We start from the raw sequence: 16,376 nt of genomic DNA, 5'->3' as shown, positions 1-16,376 counted from the left end.
AAGGTATATAAGCCTGTCTGCGCCCCCCATACGGGATATACGAACATCTCTGTAAGAAAATCCTTACACTCAAACACTCTCTCCCTTCTCTCTATTCCCTCTAAGGTGTGTGCTAACTTGACCGTCGGAGGGTTTTTCCGGCCACACACCGCCGGGTAGCTCACCCCTATTGGCTCGCAGGTGATCGGACATCGACGGAACTTGGAGGAAAGGAATACGGGCACGCCGGAATATTTGCTCCCCGTACACTTTACAAGACAATAAGCTCTATAAGAGAGAGCTTTGTCTCTTGGCTTTAGGGAGAGACTTTAGACATTTTTAGAGATAAAAAGACAGAGAGAAGCTCTGGTTTTAGGGTTAGGGTTTGATACATATCCTATCTCTCTTTCCCTCTCTTTAGTGTTCTAGGTGTTTTAGTCCATACTATTGCACATAAACACCTAGTGTTTCACCTTTCTTTGGTTACTGAGGTTCTAAGGGACTGGTTTTAGTGTTTTGGTGTTGGATTCAAGCCAAGGAAGGCCATTGGAGCATCATTGTTGAAAAGGTCTTCAAGGGTGAGAATCTTACCCCTTTTTACCCCTTTTTTGCATCTTGTTTTTGCCTATCTTTGAACTATTTTTGTGCTTAGTGTATAACATAAAAAAGTTCTATTTTTTAGCCCTCTTGATTGTTTATTAAGAGTGTTTTGTGGTTTGAGGGTGTTTGGCCCCTCTTAAGCCTTGTAAGGCCTCATTGTGAGCCATTTTGAGTAAGTTTCGAGACTTTGGTGTTTGGGCCTCTTCACCACTGAAATCTTGAGGGATTTCAGTGGTAGAGATGGTGCCTTGAAGTCTCCAAAAGGGGAGGGCCACCCCCTCTCCTTGTTGTCCTTGAAAAGGACCATTTTTGGCCTCTTGAGGGAGCACTTAGCTAAGCTTCATGTTGACCATGCCTTGGCTGTTTTTTGTGCTTAATATGTCATATTATACCTCTATTTTTTGTTGGTTTTGGTACACCATACATGCTTAGCATACCTACCATGTAATGCCATGTTATTGCCTCAATGTGCCTTAGGTTGTTAGCCCTTGTTAGAGCATGTTTTAGGCTTAGTCTTGTGAAGCTTTTGTGCATATTTTGCCATGTTTTAGGTCTGTCCATGGTTGTTTGGGTCGGATTTGGCACGCATCATATAGCCCCTTTGCATTTTGGCTTGTTGGCCTTAAGTGTGTGAGTGTGTAGCATGCCATTCTTGTATTGATTTGGTGATTTGGAACCATCTACCATGTCATTTCAGTCCCATTTGCATGCCTATATGTTTACCTTGGACGCATCTTTAATGCTTTGGAAGCTTGTGTAGTATGCTCCATGTTTTGACACTTGTGCATGCCTTCGAATTTGAGCCATTTAGATGCCATCTAAGTAGTCTTTTGGGCTTTATTTTATGTGCTAAAATTCTGTTTTTAGTCATTTAGTTCATGCCATGTTTGGTCTTGCTAAGTGTAGTTCAATACTCCATTGGTTTACTTTGAGCACTTGAGTCATTTGTTGCATGCTTAGCTTGATTTGTTGCTTGGTTTGGCACCATGTTTTAACATGATTTTCAGAGCTTATGTTGCATGCTAATTGTCCATGATATCCTTCTTTCAAATGTGTTTGAGGGTTGCCTCACTTGTGCCTAAGTGTTGGCCTTAACATGTGCATGCGTGTATGTGCATTTGGTCCCTTATTTTGGTCACTTTGGCCGCTGTTTTGGGCCTATTTAGAGTTGCCTAAATCGTGCATAAGTCCATCTTTTCATCCATTTGCATTGCCTCATGTTTGCTTGTATGCTTGCATAAGTGCCTTGCCATGCCATGTTGCATCCTTAGCTTGCATGCCTAGGTTGCATTGCATCTTGCATGCATGCCTTGTTCCTTGACTTGGTGATTGCTGTCAATTGCAGATTCTGCAGGAACATTCTGCCGACCGGCAGTGTCAAGTGCCGACCGACAATCCTTTCTCTGCCGATAGCTTCACCAATGGCCGGTGGCCACATCTCACTGTCGGTGGCAATTCCATTCAGCCGGTGGTGCTCCCCGATGTCTAAGGAAGCAGTCCTGAGGTTTTGACAACCTCCAGAGGAGTGAAAGAAGGAAAACAGAGGCAGCCTATACATGGCGGTGCATTTCCGAGCAAGATCCGGGCATGCGCTGCATTTGGCCCTCCTCCCGAGGCGGTTTATCTGTTTTCCTAGCTTAATTAGTTTATTAATTAATTAGGCAATTTGTAATACTTAATTAGCTTGCGTAGTTAATTAATTTGTATTATTTATTTGGTCCCTCTGAGTGAGGGAAAATTTGTAATAAGTGTGGGTGAGTGTGTGAATGTCTTCCAACCTCACGTCTTTCTTCCCTTTTATTTACCTGCTTATGATGGTAGATTAGGGCATGTTTAATTTAGCATACCTTATGCTATGCATGCGTGCATCCATACATTCGTCTTGCATGCACCGGGCTCGGTACATCATGCTAACTGCATTTGTACTTCAATTCAAAAATTGAATACGTGCATCAATCGATCGCATTTCACATACCATGTTTAGGGTTAGCCGAGCCTGTCTAGATTGCATTTTTGCATGCGATGCATTAGCCATTCTTAACACGAACTAGGACATGCATGTTTGCTAACTAGTTTATCGTTTTGGCACGGAGTACGATGTAAGTATTTTAGCTTTAGCATCCCGCATGCTTGTGAGTGTTGCCATGACAGTATGCTTGCCATGCGGCTAAATGCTTATGTGATAAATTGTTTGAATGCCTGTGGGTGACACTACAGGAAACGAGGGATTTAACGGCGTTTAATTAACGACGTTTTATTAAACGTCACGTTTTTTAATTTTTAACGGCGTTTTTATAATCGCCGTATATTTTTTTAACCAAAACGGCACCGTTTTGTAATGGAAGGCGTTTAGAAACGCCTCCGAATGCGGTGCATACACGCGCCCCTTTTGAAACCCTTATTCATGAATCTGTGCCCTTTCTCTCTCTTATAGCCACACATCTCTCTTATCTTATACGCACACATATCTCTCTCTCTCAGCGACGAAGAAGACGAAGGAGAGTACTCTAGGAAGAAACTTCATCTCTCGAAAGATCAATCGGCTGTTCTTGAAGAGAGCTTCAAAGAACACAAGCTCCATCGGCTGTTCAGAGCGATTTCGAAGCGATTTCGAAGATTCAGATCGATATCAATCGGCTGTTCAGAGCGATTTCGAAGATTCAGAGCGGCATGTGCGTTGCTGAACTTGTCGTTGATCGACGAGAACAAGATTTCGATCGGAGCTTGCGGAGCGATTCCGCCCTTGATAACGCTGTTGATGAATGGATCGAATAGGGGGAAGAAGGACGCGATGACGACGCTGTACAAGCTGTGTACGGTGAAGGTGAACAACGAGAGGGCGGTGAAGGGAGGGGCGGTGAAGGCGGTGGTGGGGCTGGTGGCGGCGGAGTAGATGGCGGAGTTTTGGTGACAGTTTTTCCCTTCAAACAAAATCTAAACTGTCTTGACATCAATTTATTTGAAAATCAAGTGACAGAAAGCTCGGATATGAAGGTTTTTGAGTTCACATTATTTACTTCTCTGTTATTAGAATGGTGATAATTTGTATTTTAACTTCATTTGAAAAAAAAAGTATATATTTTTTAATTCTATTATGAGGATAATTTTTAGATACACAGAATGATCAATTAAAAATGTATACATGTTCCATTTCTTGTTAATTTTTTTTTTGTGTGGAATTTTCATGACCTATTTGTTATTCACCTCTAACTAAGTTGGTCATGAAATTAAGGTCATCTTGTAGATTCCAAGAGCCATATGACCCATGTCCCTCCCTCCTCCCGCATCTCCTTTTGATTATTTCTCTTTTGCCAAGACCTCTATGGATAAAAATCTGATATACAGGGGAAACACTAGGGTATATATATATATATATACATGGATTTGAAATGAATGGATTTGATATCACTCATTCAAGGAGTATAACGTTTAGTTCAATGTAATATTCTAGGTATGGATTTCAACAATGGATTTGAGAGTTTTAGATTAATGGATTTGAAATATCTGAGTGAATATGGTTATTTGAAATCCTTTAATGAATGATTGTACTTGTAAAATTTATTAACAAAATTCATCTTTCCTATCTCTATGCATCCTTCACATTAGAATTATCAATCTATATCCATTAATCAACTTTCTTATAATTTTATAAAGTTGAACATCAAATCCCTTCATTTCAAATCCACATATCCAATTGGAGCCTAAATGTTGCTGATCAAAACAAAAACAAAAAAAAAAAAGGGAAAAAGTTAACTTTAGGCAGGAAGCTTATTTGGGCGCAAGTCAAACCTTAGTAATCCATCACTGCTCAATCTTGGCTTTTGCGTAGTTCTTCACTGGTCTCCTTCTTTCTGAGCATAACCTTTTTGTTTCCAAGCTGGGTTTAATGGTATTGTATGGTCTGCTTCATTCTGAGGAAAAATGTGTCTTCTGCACAAGTAATATCCTGATTAGTGTCTATTAAAAGTAGCTAGATTCTGGCAATCTTCATCAAAACTGTCAAACTCCCTATTCAGTTGTTTATTGCACATAGAAATTGTCAAACTCCCTATTTATTATTTGTTTATTGCACATAGAAAAACCGCTAAAACCCATGCTCACAACTAAAACCCATGCTCACAAATTTTGCAGCTGCGTGAGTATATTGATGATACAGAGGATTACATTAATATTCAGGTAAACTGGGACATAAAATTTGAATTAATTGATTGAGTTAAATTGGTTGGGATTTACCTATGTTAGTCTAAATACACTTCATGTTCCCTTTTTGTAGCTTGACAATCATCGAAACCAGTTGATTCAGGTATTTTATTATGCGTGCTTTTTATGATATTGATAGTCTTGATTATTTTCTTGTTTGTCTGTTTTAAGTAACTGAACTTTGCGGAGTTTATGTCTTGACAATAGAAATTTTTCATATTTTTACTGCATGGCTGCAGCTAGAGCTTTTTCTAAGTTCAGGAACTGTTTCTTTATCCATCTATTCTTTGGTGGCCGGAATATTTGGCATGAATATTCCATATACATGGAATGATCATTACGGCTACATGTTCAAATGGGTATGCCTGGAATTTCACCTGTTAAATTTGGCAATATATTTGTAAGGGGACCCTAAAACATCAGCTCATATATGAGTATGGAATGAAAATAGATTTGTTTTGTGGCATTTGATGCTCAATGTGATGGTGAACGAATTCGTCAACAAAATTCGGTTTTACCACTATTGATAGTTCAAAATGGGAAAGTAGTTCATTCTGGTTTTTATGTCATTAGAGGTGATTCTCATTCCATATTGTTTTTACAACTTAGTTCTTAGTTGGACCTATTTTTTTTATTTGAAGCTTGCATGAAGAAAATTAAATTACATAATTGAACAAGTCATCTTCTCTATTTTGTTATATTACATTATTTCACATTATGTAATCCAGGTATGTCTATCAAAAGGATTAGGCGCTCCAGCAAATTTCACAGACCTTTCTAGCTTCTACCCTTCTTTTTATACAAACCCTTTTCACTCTCTCTCTCTCTCTCTCTCTCTCTCTCTCTCTCTCTCTTCTGCAAGTCTAAGCCCTTTTGGGTTCCATTGATTAGAGAGAGGTCTTCGAAAAAGCGATGTCAGGCCTCTACAATCCCAACTTCTCACCTGCAAGGGCTGTTTCTCCGCAGATTAGAAGTACCCCAGATGTTGAAAGGTATACTTTCACTTGTTTTTTGTAGTTCAATTCTCTTTGCTCTTCATTCTCTGTATGTTTTTTTGATCACTTGACTTGAATTTGAAGTTACGTGGGGTTTGATTGATGTGGTTTTCATTTTTTCCCCCTTTTTTTGCTCATCTTGGTGTAGTAATCAGTACTGGTCGGAGCTGTTGGCAGAGCATCAGAAGATTGCACCCTTCATGCAAGTTCTTCCGATATGTAACAGACTGTTGAATCAAGGTTAGTTCTGTACTGGGTACTACCATTTCTGGGTTTTGGATCTAGGGTTTTTATGGGTTTTAGCTGCATTGCTTGGCACAGTACTGTGTTTGCTTGTGTGAACAAAGTAGAAGCTTGATTCCACTCAATTGGTTTGATTATTTCGTACAGTTCTTGGCTTTGATTGGTAGTACATCATTGTATTCATTTCTCTCTCTTGTTCCTCAATCGCATGCACATCTGATTTAGATTTTTCTATGGGGAAACTTGGATTTCCCATGGAACAGGTAGATATCACTCACTGCGTTTGCCATAGGATCTGAGACACTTAAGTAGATATAGTGTACAATGTCAGTCCTCTAATTTTTGTTTTTTTATAACCGGGACATGATCCCTTTCAAGTTAGATTAGACACCCAAACCTGGGGTAATGAGATGCACCACTCTTCGTCACCGGGCAAAAAGCGAAAGCCTTGGCTTCGCCCAGAGTTGAACCAAAAACCTAGAGGTTATGACCCCAATTCTTACCAATGGCCAAATAGAGAGGTCCTTTGTTGGAATGCTAAAATGACTACCTTCAAACTGGTCTGAGGTTGAGTGAATGGATCCAAGAAATGCTGTAAAACTGTTTTTTTCCCCCTTACTGGTATGCAATGCACAAAAGATATATTCAATTATCATGGGCATGCTGGGGTCCTTTGGCATCATCTTAATTGTTCACAGATTTCATTTTTGGTTTTGAAAACGCAGTTGCTTTCCTAAGTTTTTTGGACTGGTAGACTGGACTGCTTCTACCATATATATTGTTGTCTTATCAAAGAATACTTGACTTTTTATGTGAGCTTTGGCAACCATTTACTTCAGTTTCCAAGTGAACTTGTATAATGCACAGCATGACTTGGGGTGTCTGACCATATAAATCCTAAGTTTATACCTGATTTAGTGGCAATGCCAAAATATGATATTTCCTTTGGAAGTAATGTAAGAGATAGATATATCTTGCATTGCATTACTGTAAATTGAAATTAGTTATTTATGGAAACTGGTGCTTAAAGTTGCAACATTTGTATTATCATGGACTCAAATGTTTTTGGCATTTGGGTTTCATGTGTATTTGTTTATCGAAAACACTTGCTGACTAGAAAGCTGGTGTGGAAACTGGCATAGATAAATAGAATTTATTTGTGATTTTTAGTTGAAATAACCTTGTAACTACATTTCTACTTCATTTTCAATATTGCCTTAAAAAGCTGGTGTGGAAACTGGCACAGATAAATAGAATTTATTTATGTAGCATTAAGTGAACAGGATTGTAGGTATTGAAAATCAAGGAATGGCTTCTAGCATTAAGTGAACAGGATTGTAGGTCAGGCATTACCTGTTTATTTGTGATATTTAGTTGAAATGACCTTGTAACTACATTTCTATTTCATTTTCAATATTGCCTTGTCTCGTCCTCTTTTTGTGACTCCTCTTACACACCCTGCATTGTCCTCATCTCCCCACAGAGATTTTACGGGTTTCTGGTATGATGCCCAACCAAGGTTTTGGTGAACTTGACAGACTGCGGCATAGAAGCCCCTGTCCCATGGCTTCTTCAAACCTTATGTCAAATGTTCCAGGATCACGGTTGGGTGGCTGGAATGGCATTCCTCAGGAGGTAATTGGTCTTCTCGGTTTTACTTTAGCATTAATTTAGGTCTGGCAGTCCATCTTTCTTTCTTCTTTTTTTTTCTTTTTTTTTTTAAATTTATTTTTTATGTAACCTTTTTCCCCTGTATTCTGAAGCTAAGCTACAAATTTATCGCTCTTTGTCATCAATTTTATTGGCAATAATTACCAGTTATGGATGTACAATATCGGATTCATGCCTACCTAGAACTAAACAGTAGCTGTAATTAAGTGATGGACTTATATTGTCAATGTTAATTGGTTTGAGGTTCTCTTTGATGAATATACCTCAACGTCATACCCATGCCTTCCTGGCTTCTCAACTCAAATTGAACAAATGGATATATAATATCTTTTATATTATTGATCGGCTTTGTAAACTTTGTGTATTATCTGGATGGTGAACAATAAAAATAAAAATCTCTGTTTGACACCACTTAGAATAAGCTTTAGGAAAAGGTGCATAATTCAAGTCTCAGTTGGGAAATAATACTAGTTGTAAAAGTAAGTGTGGATGATTTACCTGGAAGATAGTAGTCTGATTGGCAACTCGTATAACATCTCGCATTCTTACACAGATTTTATCAACATGGGAGTATGTTTTTAGTGTCCAATTTTCTCTAAACTTTGGAGTGTATACTTTTAATTATATGCTCATAATTACATATTACCTATAAATAAAAAAAAGATTCACGATTATAGAGATAGTGTTGCATTCATCACCATTGGATTGCCTTGTTCTGCGTAGAGTAATAAACTTTGTTTAGTAGTGTCCCAGGGGTGGATTTCCGTCTGCAGTAACTGTTTTGCACATATATAGAGCTCACAACGGCCATAATGTAGTTGTGGAAATCTCATGCAAATGTATAGCTTTGGATAAGCTTTGTTTGCTCTTTTCTTATTAGTATTGTTATTATATGATGCAGCTGACAGGAATGAAGAAAACAAGCAAGTCAATCCTGTGCCTGCATACTTGCGTTGGCCTCTGAAAAGAATGAAAGACTTTTCTAACTTTTCTTTTTATTCAATGAATCACATATACACTGTACAATATATTAAATAGGAAAATATCTAACTAACTCAGTAACTAACTAACCAACTCAGTAACTAATGCAGTAACTAACTCAGCTAACAAACACTCTAACCATCTAACAAACATTACAACTGTAGCTATGTTTGTTACAGATATTTTCTGAAGAGCATTTAGGAAAACAGAACTGTGATGAACAAGATATCAATGCTGACTTCTTCTGCAGTGATGGCTCTGCCTCTAGCTGTGAATCTGTGGTTGCTGCAGCTGGGTATGTATGTATCTTAGTCAACACATTTTTGTATATGGTCAACACATACATTATTGTCCCAACAGCAGACGACTACTCCATAAGCCTTGGAGCTGCTGCAACCATTTGCGGTGTTGTGATTGGGGCAATGGCAGTTGCACAGGTGTTTTCTTCAATATACTTCAGTGTGTGGGCAAATAAATCGTACATGAGACCTTTTGTATTTAGTAGTATTGTTCTTCTTGTGGGGAACACCTGATATGCCTTGGCTTATGATCTTGACTCCATATATGTTCTTCTAATTGGCCGCCTATGTTGTGGGTAGGTGATCATATTCTCATTCTCATTCTCCTTCTTTCATTTGTTAAAATATTTGAAAGTTTGTGTATTATTTTACTTAACAAGTCTGCTTAAATCCTATTGTAGACCATTTTGCATTCTTCTTTTTTTTTTTTCCCTTGAAATTTTTGTATGCTCAAACTCGTTGCACAATATCTTACAATGCTTTCGCCACAATAACTATACTAACTTAGTCAACTGATTAGTAAATAATTTAATTTATATTTAGTTACAAATGTTGCCTTAGCATAATTTGAGATCTGAAGAAAGATTCAGTACATTTTCATATTTTGTTGTATTCAATAAATTTTTGAAAGATTTTTGCACAGATATCGTACTTCTTAAGTGAATCTAAAAACTAAAAAAATTTGATTAAAATGATAAAAAAAATTCACTGAAAACAAAAACATACAGATTGAAAACTCAAAAAACTATTTTTGAAAACTCAAAACCAAACAGAGTGAATATATTCTCTGGGTAAGATTGCATCAAGCTAATATGTTTAGCTCATACCTTATCGGATTAAGTCTTGACTCATTGAAATTTTTGCATTTTATAATGATATATTTTATATGAAAATATTATTCATGTTCATTTGTTTACATAACAAATCAACAATGCTATGTTTATCAATCTTGCAGGTTGGGTTCTGCCAGAGCTGTTAACAGGCGTTATATCAGCGATTGTGAACCTCTTAAAATGCGAATGCAGGCTTCTGCAGGTTTTGTTAGTGCCAGTGCCCTTGGAATGGCATGTGGTCCTGGTCTCGCTTGCTTACTCCAAACGCAATTTAAGCTCTTCAATATTACATTTAATGAAAACAATTTGCCCGGATGGGTTATGGCTCTGGCATGGCTCATCTACTTACTGTGGTTGTGGATTTCATTCAGAGAGCCATCTTCTTATGAGGCTGAAGATAGTGTTGCATCACAGGACGCAAAAACTGGTATGGTAATTGGATTGGTCATTTTGGACCCCACACACTGCATTGTGGTATGTCTATTAATATTTTTGATGATTCAGCTTGTGCTATGCTGTTTTCAAACTTTGAGAGCATCTTTATCATATGCATTACTCAGTTGAACTAAGGTGCATCTTAAGGCAGGGCATATTTGAGAGCATTTTTATTTAATGGAAAAAGAACAATGATGTCAAGCCTTATACTGCAAATTTAATGCAAATTTAACTATTTTGAAATTTCAGTTTGATGTAAAAGCTCCTTGCTCTCATTCTTTATTTTGAGTATAATTGTATGCATTGTTGTTTGTCCCTATATACGATGAGCATATATAATTTTATTTTACCATTCTCTGTTCTTATTTTGGCCTTTTTCATATCAAAGCTATCCCACTTATAGATTGTGTTCAAATTTTTTCGAACTTCATATATGTTAAAAGTTCTATATCTCAAAATTCAGCAGGTTGACCAAACAGTAGTTTCCAGATCTCAAAATTTAGCCTTCAGTAAATGATTCCACTTTAAAGAGCAAAGGATCAACTTCAAGTGCAGGTATCTTTTATATTTAAATTTACATTTTGACAAAAGTGATTATATTCTAGGTGCTTCATAACTTTAGAAACTTGGGCCTTCTTTGAAAATCTCATTTTCATTTGCTTAGGAGTCATAATTTAAGCCTAAATAGAATAAATTTGACAATTTTTGCAACTGAAGAACCCTAGGGATTATAGATGATACACGAAAGTACAACTGAATTCTTTTCTAGAATTCAAGCTTGATGTCGTTCTTTCTGCATCATAGTAATTACTTTGCATCACATATCACTTCATTTTACATATCCACCACTAATGACATGGCTTGTAAAATCGAGCAATGACATGCACTAGTATGTCAAAATCTGAAGCAGATAGCATTAATAATGAAAAAGTGAAGTTGATAATACTCTTATTTTGGTGCTAACTGACCAACTCAACTCAAGCAGCCATAATCCTGACTCGAGTTTTTTCTTCTAGTTTTTGTTCTATGTGAAGTCATGATTTTCAGTTAAGTTCAAGGTAAACTATAACTTTAATTACAGCTCCAACCGTAGTTTTTGTTCTAATCGAGTTTTTTCTTCTAGTTTTGGTTTTTGACCACGTGTTTTGGGATGCGTATATTCATGATCGCTCTTCCCAAAAACTAAAAATAAAAGTGAATCATAATTAATTTGTAATTTGAAATCTTACCTTGGGTTTAATCTGTGTGACTCTTGATAGTTTGATGATTAGAGAGACCTTTTGTGAAAGTGATAATTTGCCTTCTCAAATTGTGCATGTGTATGTATATGGCTGCAAATGTGGTTCGAATTGATGCCAGTAATGAAAAGATGAAGATTACATTGAGGCGCTCATGTAAAATTTATATTTTTGTAGATTAATAACATTGACCACTCACTTTTGCAGGATAAGGGCTCACGCCTTGAAGCCATCGCAACAGGGATGCTCGATGCTTCTCTGTCTTGGAAGGTATAAAGCAATAACCTACATGTTGTTATTGAAAATTTATACTAAACCATTGGAACAGCTTAGCTCAGCTAACTCTAATCCTTAAGTTGGATATGCCCAGTAGTTGCAGGAATGCCATCAAGGATTTATCCGTTGGGTTAAGCTTGAAAGCTCAAAAATTGTCTTTGTTGTACATGAACCTATTATGATTAATTGAATACGAATCCCTATTCTGCAGTGTAATGATGTGTAATATGCTTGACTATTCCATTGCATTTGCATGTGCAAGCAAATGACTTAACCTATTTTTTCTTTTTATTTTTTGATTGTGTTTGTTGTTTGATTTTGGTTCAGACACAATCATGTAATGTTTATTTAGTCAATATATTGAAGTAGCTGTAAAATTTTATTCATATTATTGTTATTTTTCAGCTTTATTACAGGTATGTTTTTTAGTTATATATAACAGATTCAGAACAATTTTTTTTTAAAAAAAGAGCTATAACGGCGTTTTTACAAAACGCCACTACAGTGCCAACGGACTTTTTTTTAAAATAAAAAATCTATCACGGCGTTTTAAAAACGTCGCTAAATATTGGATGACGTCATTTTATCATTATTTATCGCATTTAGCGGCGTTTTTAAAAACGCCGCCTATACTAATTTTACGACGTTTTTAAAGCGTCATAAACTTATAGCGACGGCCGCGTCCTCGACGTTTGGTGATAAGCGTCACTAAAGAAATTAGCGGCGTTTTTCATACATATAGCGGCGTTTTTAAAACGCCGCTAAAAGTCATTTTTCCAGCAGTGTGAAGGTTAGATTGTTTGAGTTGGAGAAACTCGTTGAAATCCGTATTTTAGCCTACTTGCGAGTAGCAAATTCCAAAGTGTTTTCTAAAAACAAATGGATATGCAATGCTTATTTCCAAATTAGGCAATCTAGTCTATACTTGTTTGTTGAGCGCATAACATAGTAATTCTAGGCTAATAAATGGAGTAAGAACACATAACGTTTTCAAAATCGGATATCATGGCTAGTAGAGGCCGGTCTTCGGATTGGGCGAAAGGGGGTGCTCATAGCTGACCTTCCCCGATCGTACCCAAGTTCCCGAGCCGAGACAACTCCGGTGATGACGGACATGTGGCCTTCGGCACCGAGTCAGGGTTTCCTAAATTTCCCCATTAAAAAATATTTAGGTGGCGACTCTGTATCTGGCAAAACAGTCCATGTTTGGCACTTCTTTTCAAAAATCTGTTTTTCAAAACGATTTACCAGATTTGGACTCTTGGGTTCAAGATTAAGAACCGTGACTACAAATCGAGTCCGAACTGTAGTAGCGAGGGCCCCACGCGGGCGCGTCTACACCAATGGTTATTTAAGTTCCCCAAGGCGTGGGACTCCCGTGGTGGTACTTACAAAACATAATTGTTTATAAGGTTATAGTCAAATATTCTTTAAAATTTAAACAAACATATCCATGGGTTTCATTTTAAACAAATAGAGTTCAGAAATTAATCCACGTAATTGAAATATTAATATAACTAATAAAGTATAAGTTGTATTAATATAACTTATAAAATATACTGGTACAAAATAAATGATGGTAAGTCAAAACATACGTAAAATATATTATGATGAAGGTATAATATAACTAACCTTAATATTGACCCTTAGCCTTACTCCACTATCACAACCTTCTTACTATAAGTTCCTACTTCCAGTAACTTACGTGCCTCTCCCTTTTTTATTTTTTATTTATTTATTTATATTTTTTTTTTTCCATTGATCTTGGTCAACTCCACAGAGCTTGATCAACTCGTCCCTATTTATAGTGAGGCAAAAGCACCCTGAGACCAGCACGTGGCACCGCTCAAATCCTCCCAAGATTTGATCATAAATCACCATGGATTTATACTTATTTTAATGAATGCTTATGGTAATTGCACTTTTGTCCTATAGTAATTACGCTTTTGCCCAGTTTTCTAACATAACTATATAAATAAATTAATCCCTAATTAAATTATACTTTATCGTATACCAACAGAAAATCAATTATTTATTTTACTATCACACCCACTATTATTATTAGTATTTATTTATTTATTTATTGTTTTAATAATACATTATCACATACACCCACAATTATATATATAATTATAAATATTTATGTGGTATTTAATTAAATGTTCAGAGTGTCATAATTTAGATAAATTATAAGAATATAGAAAGATAAATCTTAGAAAAATGAGATAGAGAGAAATTTAGTAAATATATAAAAAAAAAATCGAAGTTGAAATTTAAAAATTCAAAAATAAGATACGATACACTTTTTTTTTTTTTTTTGATCAGCAAGATAAGATAAACTTGATAAAAAAAAATAAAAAATTTAATATAACTCTAATAATAGAAGAACTGGAGATAATAGTAGTTTAAAAATTAGATAAGAGTAAAATGCTAGCTATAATTTTTTAAAATTTGTAAACAAAGAACTCAAAAATAAGAACCGTCTTAAGTTAAAAATTATATAAGAGTTAAATGCCATCTATAATTTTTTAAAATTTAAATTTTGTGTAATTAAAAAATAAACATTTATGTTCTTAGAAGTTGATTGGCTTAGAATTTTGAAAAAAGAAGTTAATTTTTTATTTTTTTAAAAAATATACATTTTTTAAAATTTAAATTTTGTGTAGTTAAAAAATAAATTTTTTAAAAGTTGATTGGCTTAGAAGCTCTATGGTTTGGAGCTGGAGTAGAAGTATGTTAATTGTTTTTGATTTGTTGTATTGGTGTTCTGTTTTGGATTTTGACTGATCTTGATTGGCTTCTCGCCAGTCTTGGGTTAAGGGCGTGCATATGATTGTACTTCCTTCGCAGTGCTAACCTAGAAGTACGTTATCTTATTATACAAATTTTAACTCTATTTTTAATGGTTTTTGTATTCTAATTGTATTCTAAAGCTATTTAATTACAAACAAAATTCAAGGATCACTTTTTATTTTTAAATTTTGTTTTGTGTCTATAACCTATAAATTTCAACATGTAGCTACTAAATAAAATAAAAAATTAGCATCACTTCTTTTTCTTTTCTTTTCTTTTCTTTTCTTTTTTTTAACTTCTTAATTAGTTTTATTTTTATTTTATGTTATATGATAATATAATCATTCATTTTAAATACAATAAAGTCTTAACCGTAGAACTCGCATGACATGAGTATTTCTATGGCAATGACATGTGAATATAAAATTCAACAATCATAGAAAAAAATTTCTTACTTATGATTTTTGTCTAAATACATAAAACATATTTATTCAAATTAAATTTTAAAATTTTGATCATTAATATGTAATGTGTTTATAATTTCAACACAAACATAGTTGAATAACAACTTTTTTTTTTTATAAGAAATTAACCAAACTTTTATTGAAATATTCACATATTGAATCCAATCTGTTTAAAAATTACATGACATTCAATAATGTAATTGAAATTAACTATTAAATACTAATTAAGTAAAAAACATGTATATTGAGTTTTTGCTCTTCGAATGGATCCAAATGTCCTTGTCTACAATTGATTTTCGTTATATATATATATATATATATATATATATATATATATATATATATATAAAGAGTATTATGAGTTGAAAACAAAGTAATTTATTTGTATATTCATTAAGGATTTTGAAATTGAATCTTGTGCTTCAAATATTCCTTTGTGAAGATGAATTTTTATTGCAAAAGAGAAACTTATCATTTAAAAACTTAATCCTACTCACTACATATATGCAAAGAAACAAATTTAAATTCATGAAGATCTCAAATAAAAAAAATAAAAATCTAAGCAAAAAATATTTTAGAGCTACTACATAATTAAGTTAATTTACGTTTGAATTTAAATTGAGTGTCCTTATAAATTACAACAAAATCGAACACATAAATTAATATAATTGAAGAGCAAAATATAATAAAAAATAAATGAGATCGAATAAAAACTTCTTTCAAACTCGTGAATATGTTCGAAATACTCTTCTCGATTGGTACAATTTTTCTTAAAAAAATGGGTGAACTCAAATTGCATCACAAAACATCACTCTTTATATTGGTCTTTTAGCCCTTTGTTGCCATTGCTACTTTTTTCCTTTACGTCGTAGTTATAAATTTTTTTAAAAAATGAATAATAAAGTTTGGAGGTATAAGTGCATCAACTACATTATTATAATTTCAACAACTAACTTAGATTATGAAGAAAAAAAATTAAATACCCCAAATAAACTAAAACTAAAACAAACAAAAAATATTTGCAAAAGAAAAAATAGATCAAAAAACATAATATGATATTTCAAATATATATTTCTTTTCACATAAGAAAACCTTGCATAATTGGTTAAATCACCTATTTAATTTTTCTGCAGGGTTCTTCTGTTCTCCAATATTTTTGTCCAATTTCATATTGTCATGGAAGTAAGGTTTTGAAATTTATAGTTTAATTAATTATTATTATTTTTTATTGAAATATCTTTGAGTAGGATATAAATTTGATGAAGGGATTTGAATTAGAGTCAAACTCTTCTTTTATCTATAAATATTTTGAAAAAATCCTTTCCATATGATATTATATATATATATATCTATACCCTAAGTAATTAAA

At 34.3% G+C, this 16,376-nt stretch overlaps 1 protein-coding gene across 8 annotated transcripts; it reads left to right on the top strand.

Annotated features, from left to right (window-relative positions):
• The first annotated feature begins 2,995 nt into the window (after window positions 1-2,995).
• LOC114303377 (KH domain-containing protein At2g38610) lies at window positions 2,996-11,890 on the top strand. 8 transcript variants are annotated; one of them, XM_082925229.1, is made up of 7 exons: window positions 2,996-4,755; window positions 4,853-4,882; window positions 5,019-5,354; window positions 5,508-5,771; window positions 5,923-6,014; window positions 7,501-7,652; window positions 8,849-10,491. In XM_082925229.1, the coding sequence occupies exons 4-7, from the start codon at window positions 5,692-5,694 to the stop codon at window positions 9,200-9,202; spliced, it is 678 nt and encodes a 225-aa protein (XP_082781355.1). In that variant the 5' UTR covers window positions 2,996-4,755; window positions 4,853-4,882; window positions 5,019-5,354; window positions 5,508-5,691; the 3' UTR covers window positions 9,203-10,491. The 8 variants fall into 8 exon arrangements, 7 of the variants coding, with proteins under 7 accessions (XP_082781355.1, XP_082781357.1, XP_082781353.1 ...); XR_014366713.1 differs by adding an exon at window positions 10,700-11,890 and having other exon boundaries at window positions 4,853-5,771; window positions 8,849-10,228; XM_082925231.1 differs by lacking the exon at window positions 5,019-5,354.
• Window positions 11,891-16,376: the final 4,486 nt, after the last annotated feature.

The sequence above is a fragment of the Camellia sinensis genome, chromosome 4, assembly GCF_055761805.1.
Source record: "Camellia sinensis isolate YWXY chromosome 4, ASM5576180v1, whole genome shotgun sequence".
NCBI lineage: Eukaryota > Viridiplantae > Streptophyta > Magnoliopsida > Ericales > Theaceae > Camellia > Camellia sinensis.
The sequence above is the reverse complement of the archived record's forward strand: the minus strand, read 5'-3'. Positions and strand labels throughout refer to the sequence as shown.

What these genes read in the sequence shown, in the direction of transcription:
- LOC114303377 (XM_082925231.1), top strand. Translation starts at nt 5,692, where the DNA reads ATGTCAGGCCTCTACAATCCCAACTTCTCACCTGCAAGGGCTGTTTCT. An exon ending in AGTACCCCAGATGTTGAAAG is followed by an intron (nt 5,772 to 5,922) that starts GTATACTTTCAC and finishes ATCTTGGTGTAG; the next exon opens with TAATCAGTACTGGTCGGAGC. An exon ending in GGAATGGCATTCCTCAGGAG is followed by an intron (nt 7,653 to 8,848) that starts GTAATTGGTCTT and finishes TGTTTGTTACAG; the next exon opens with ATATTTTCTGAAGAGCATTT.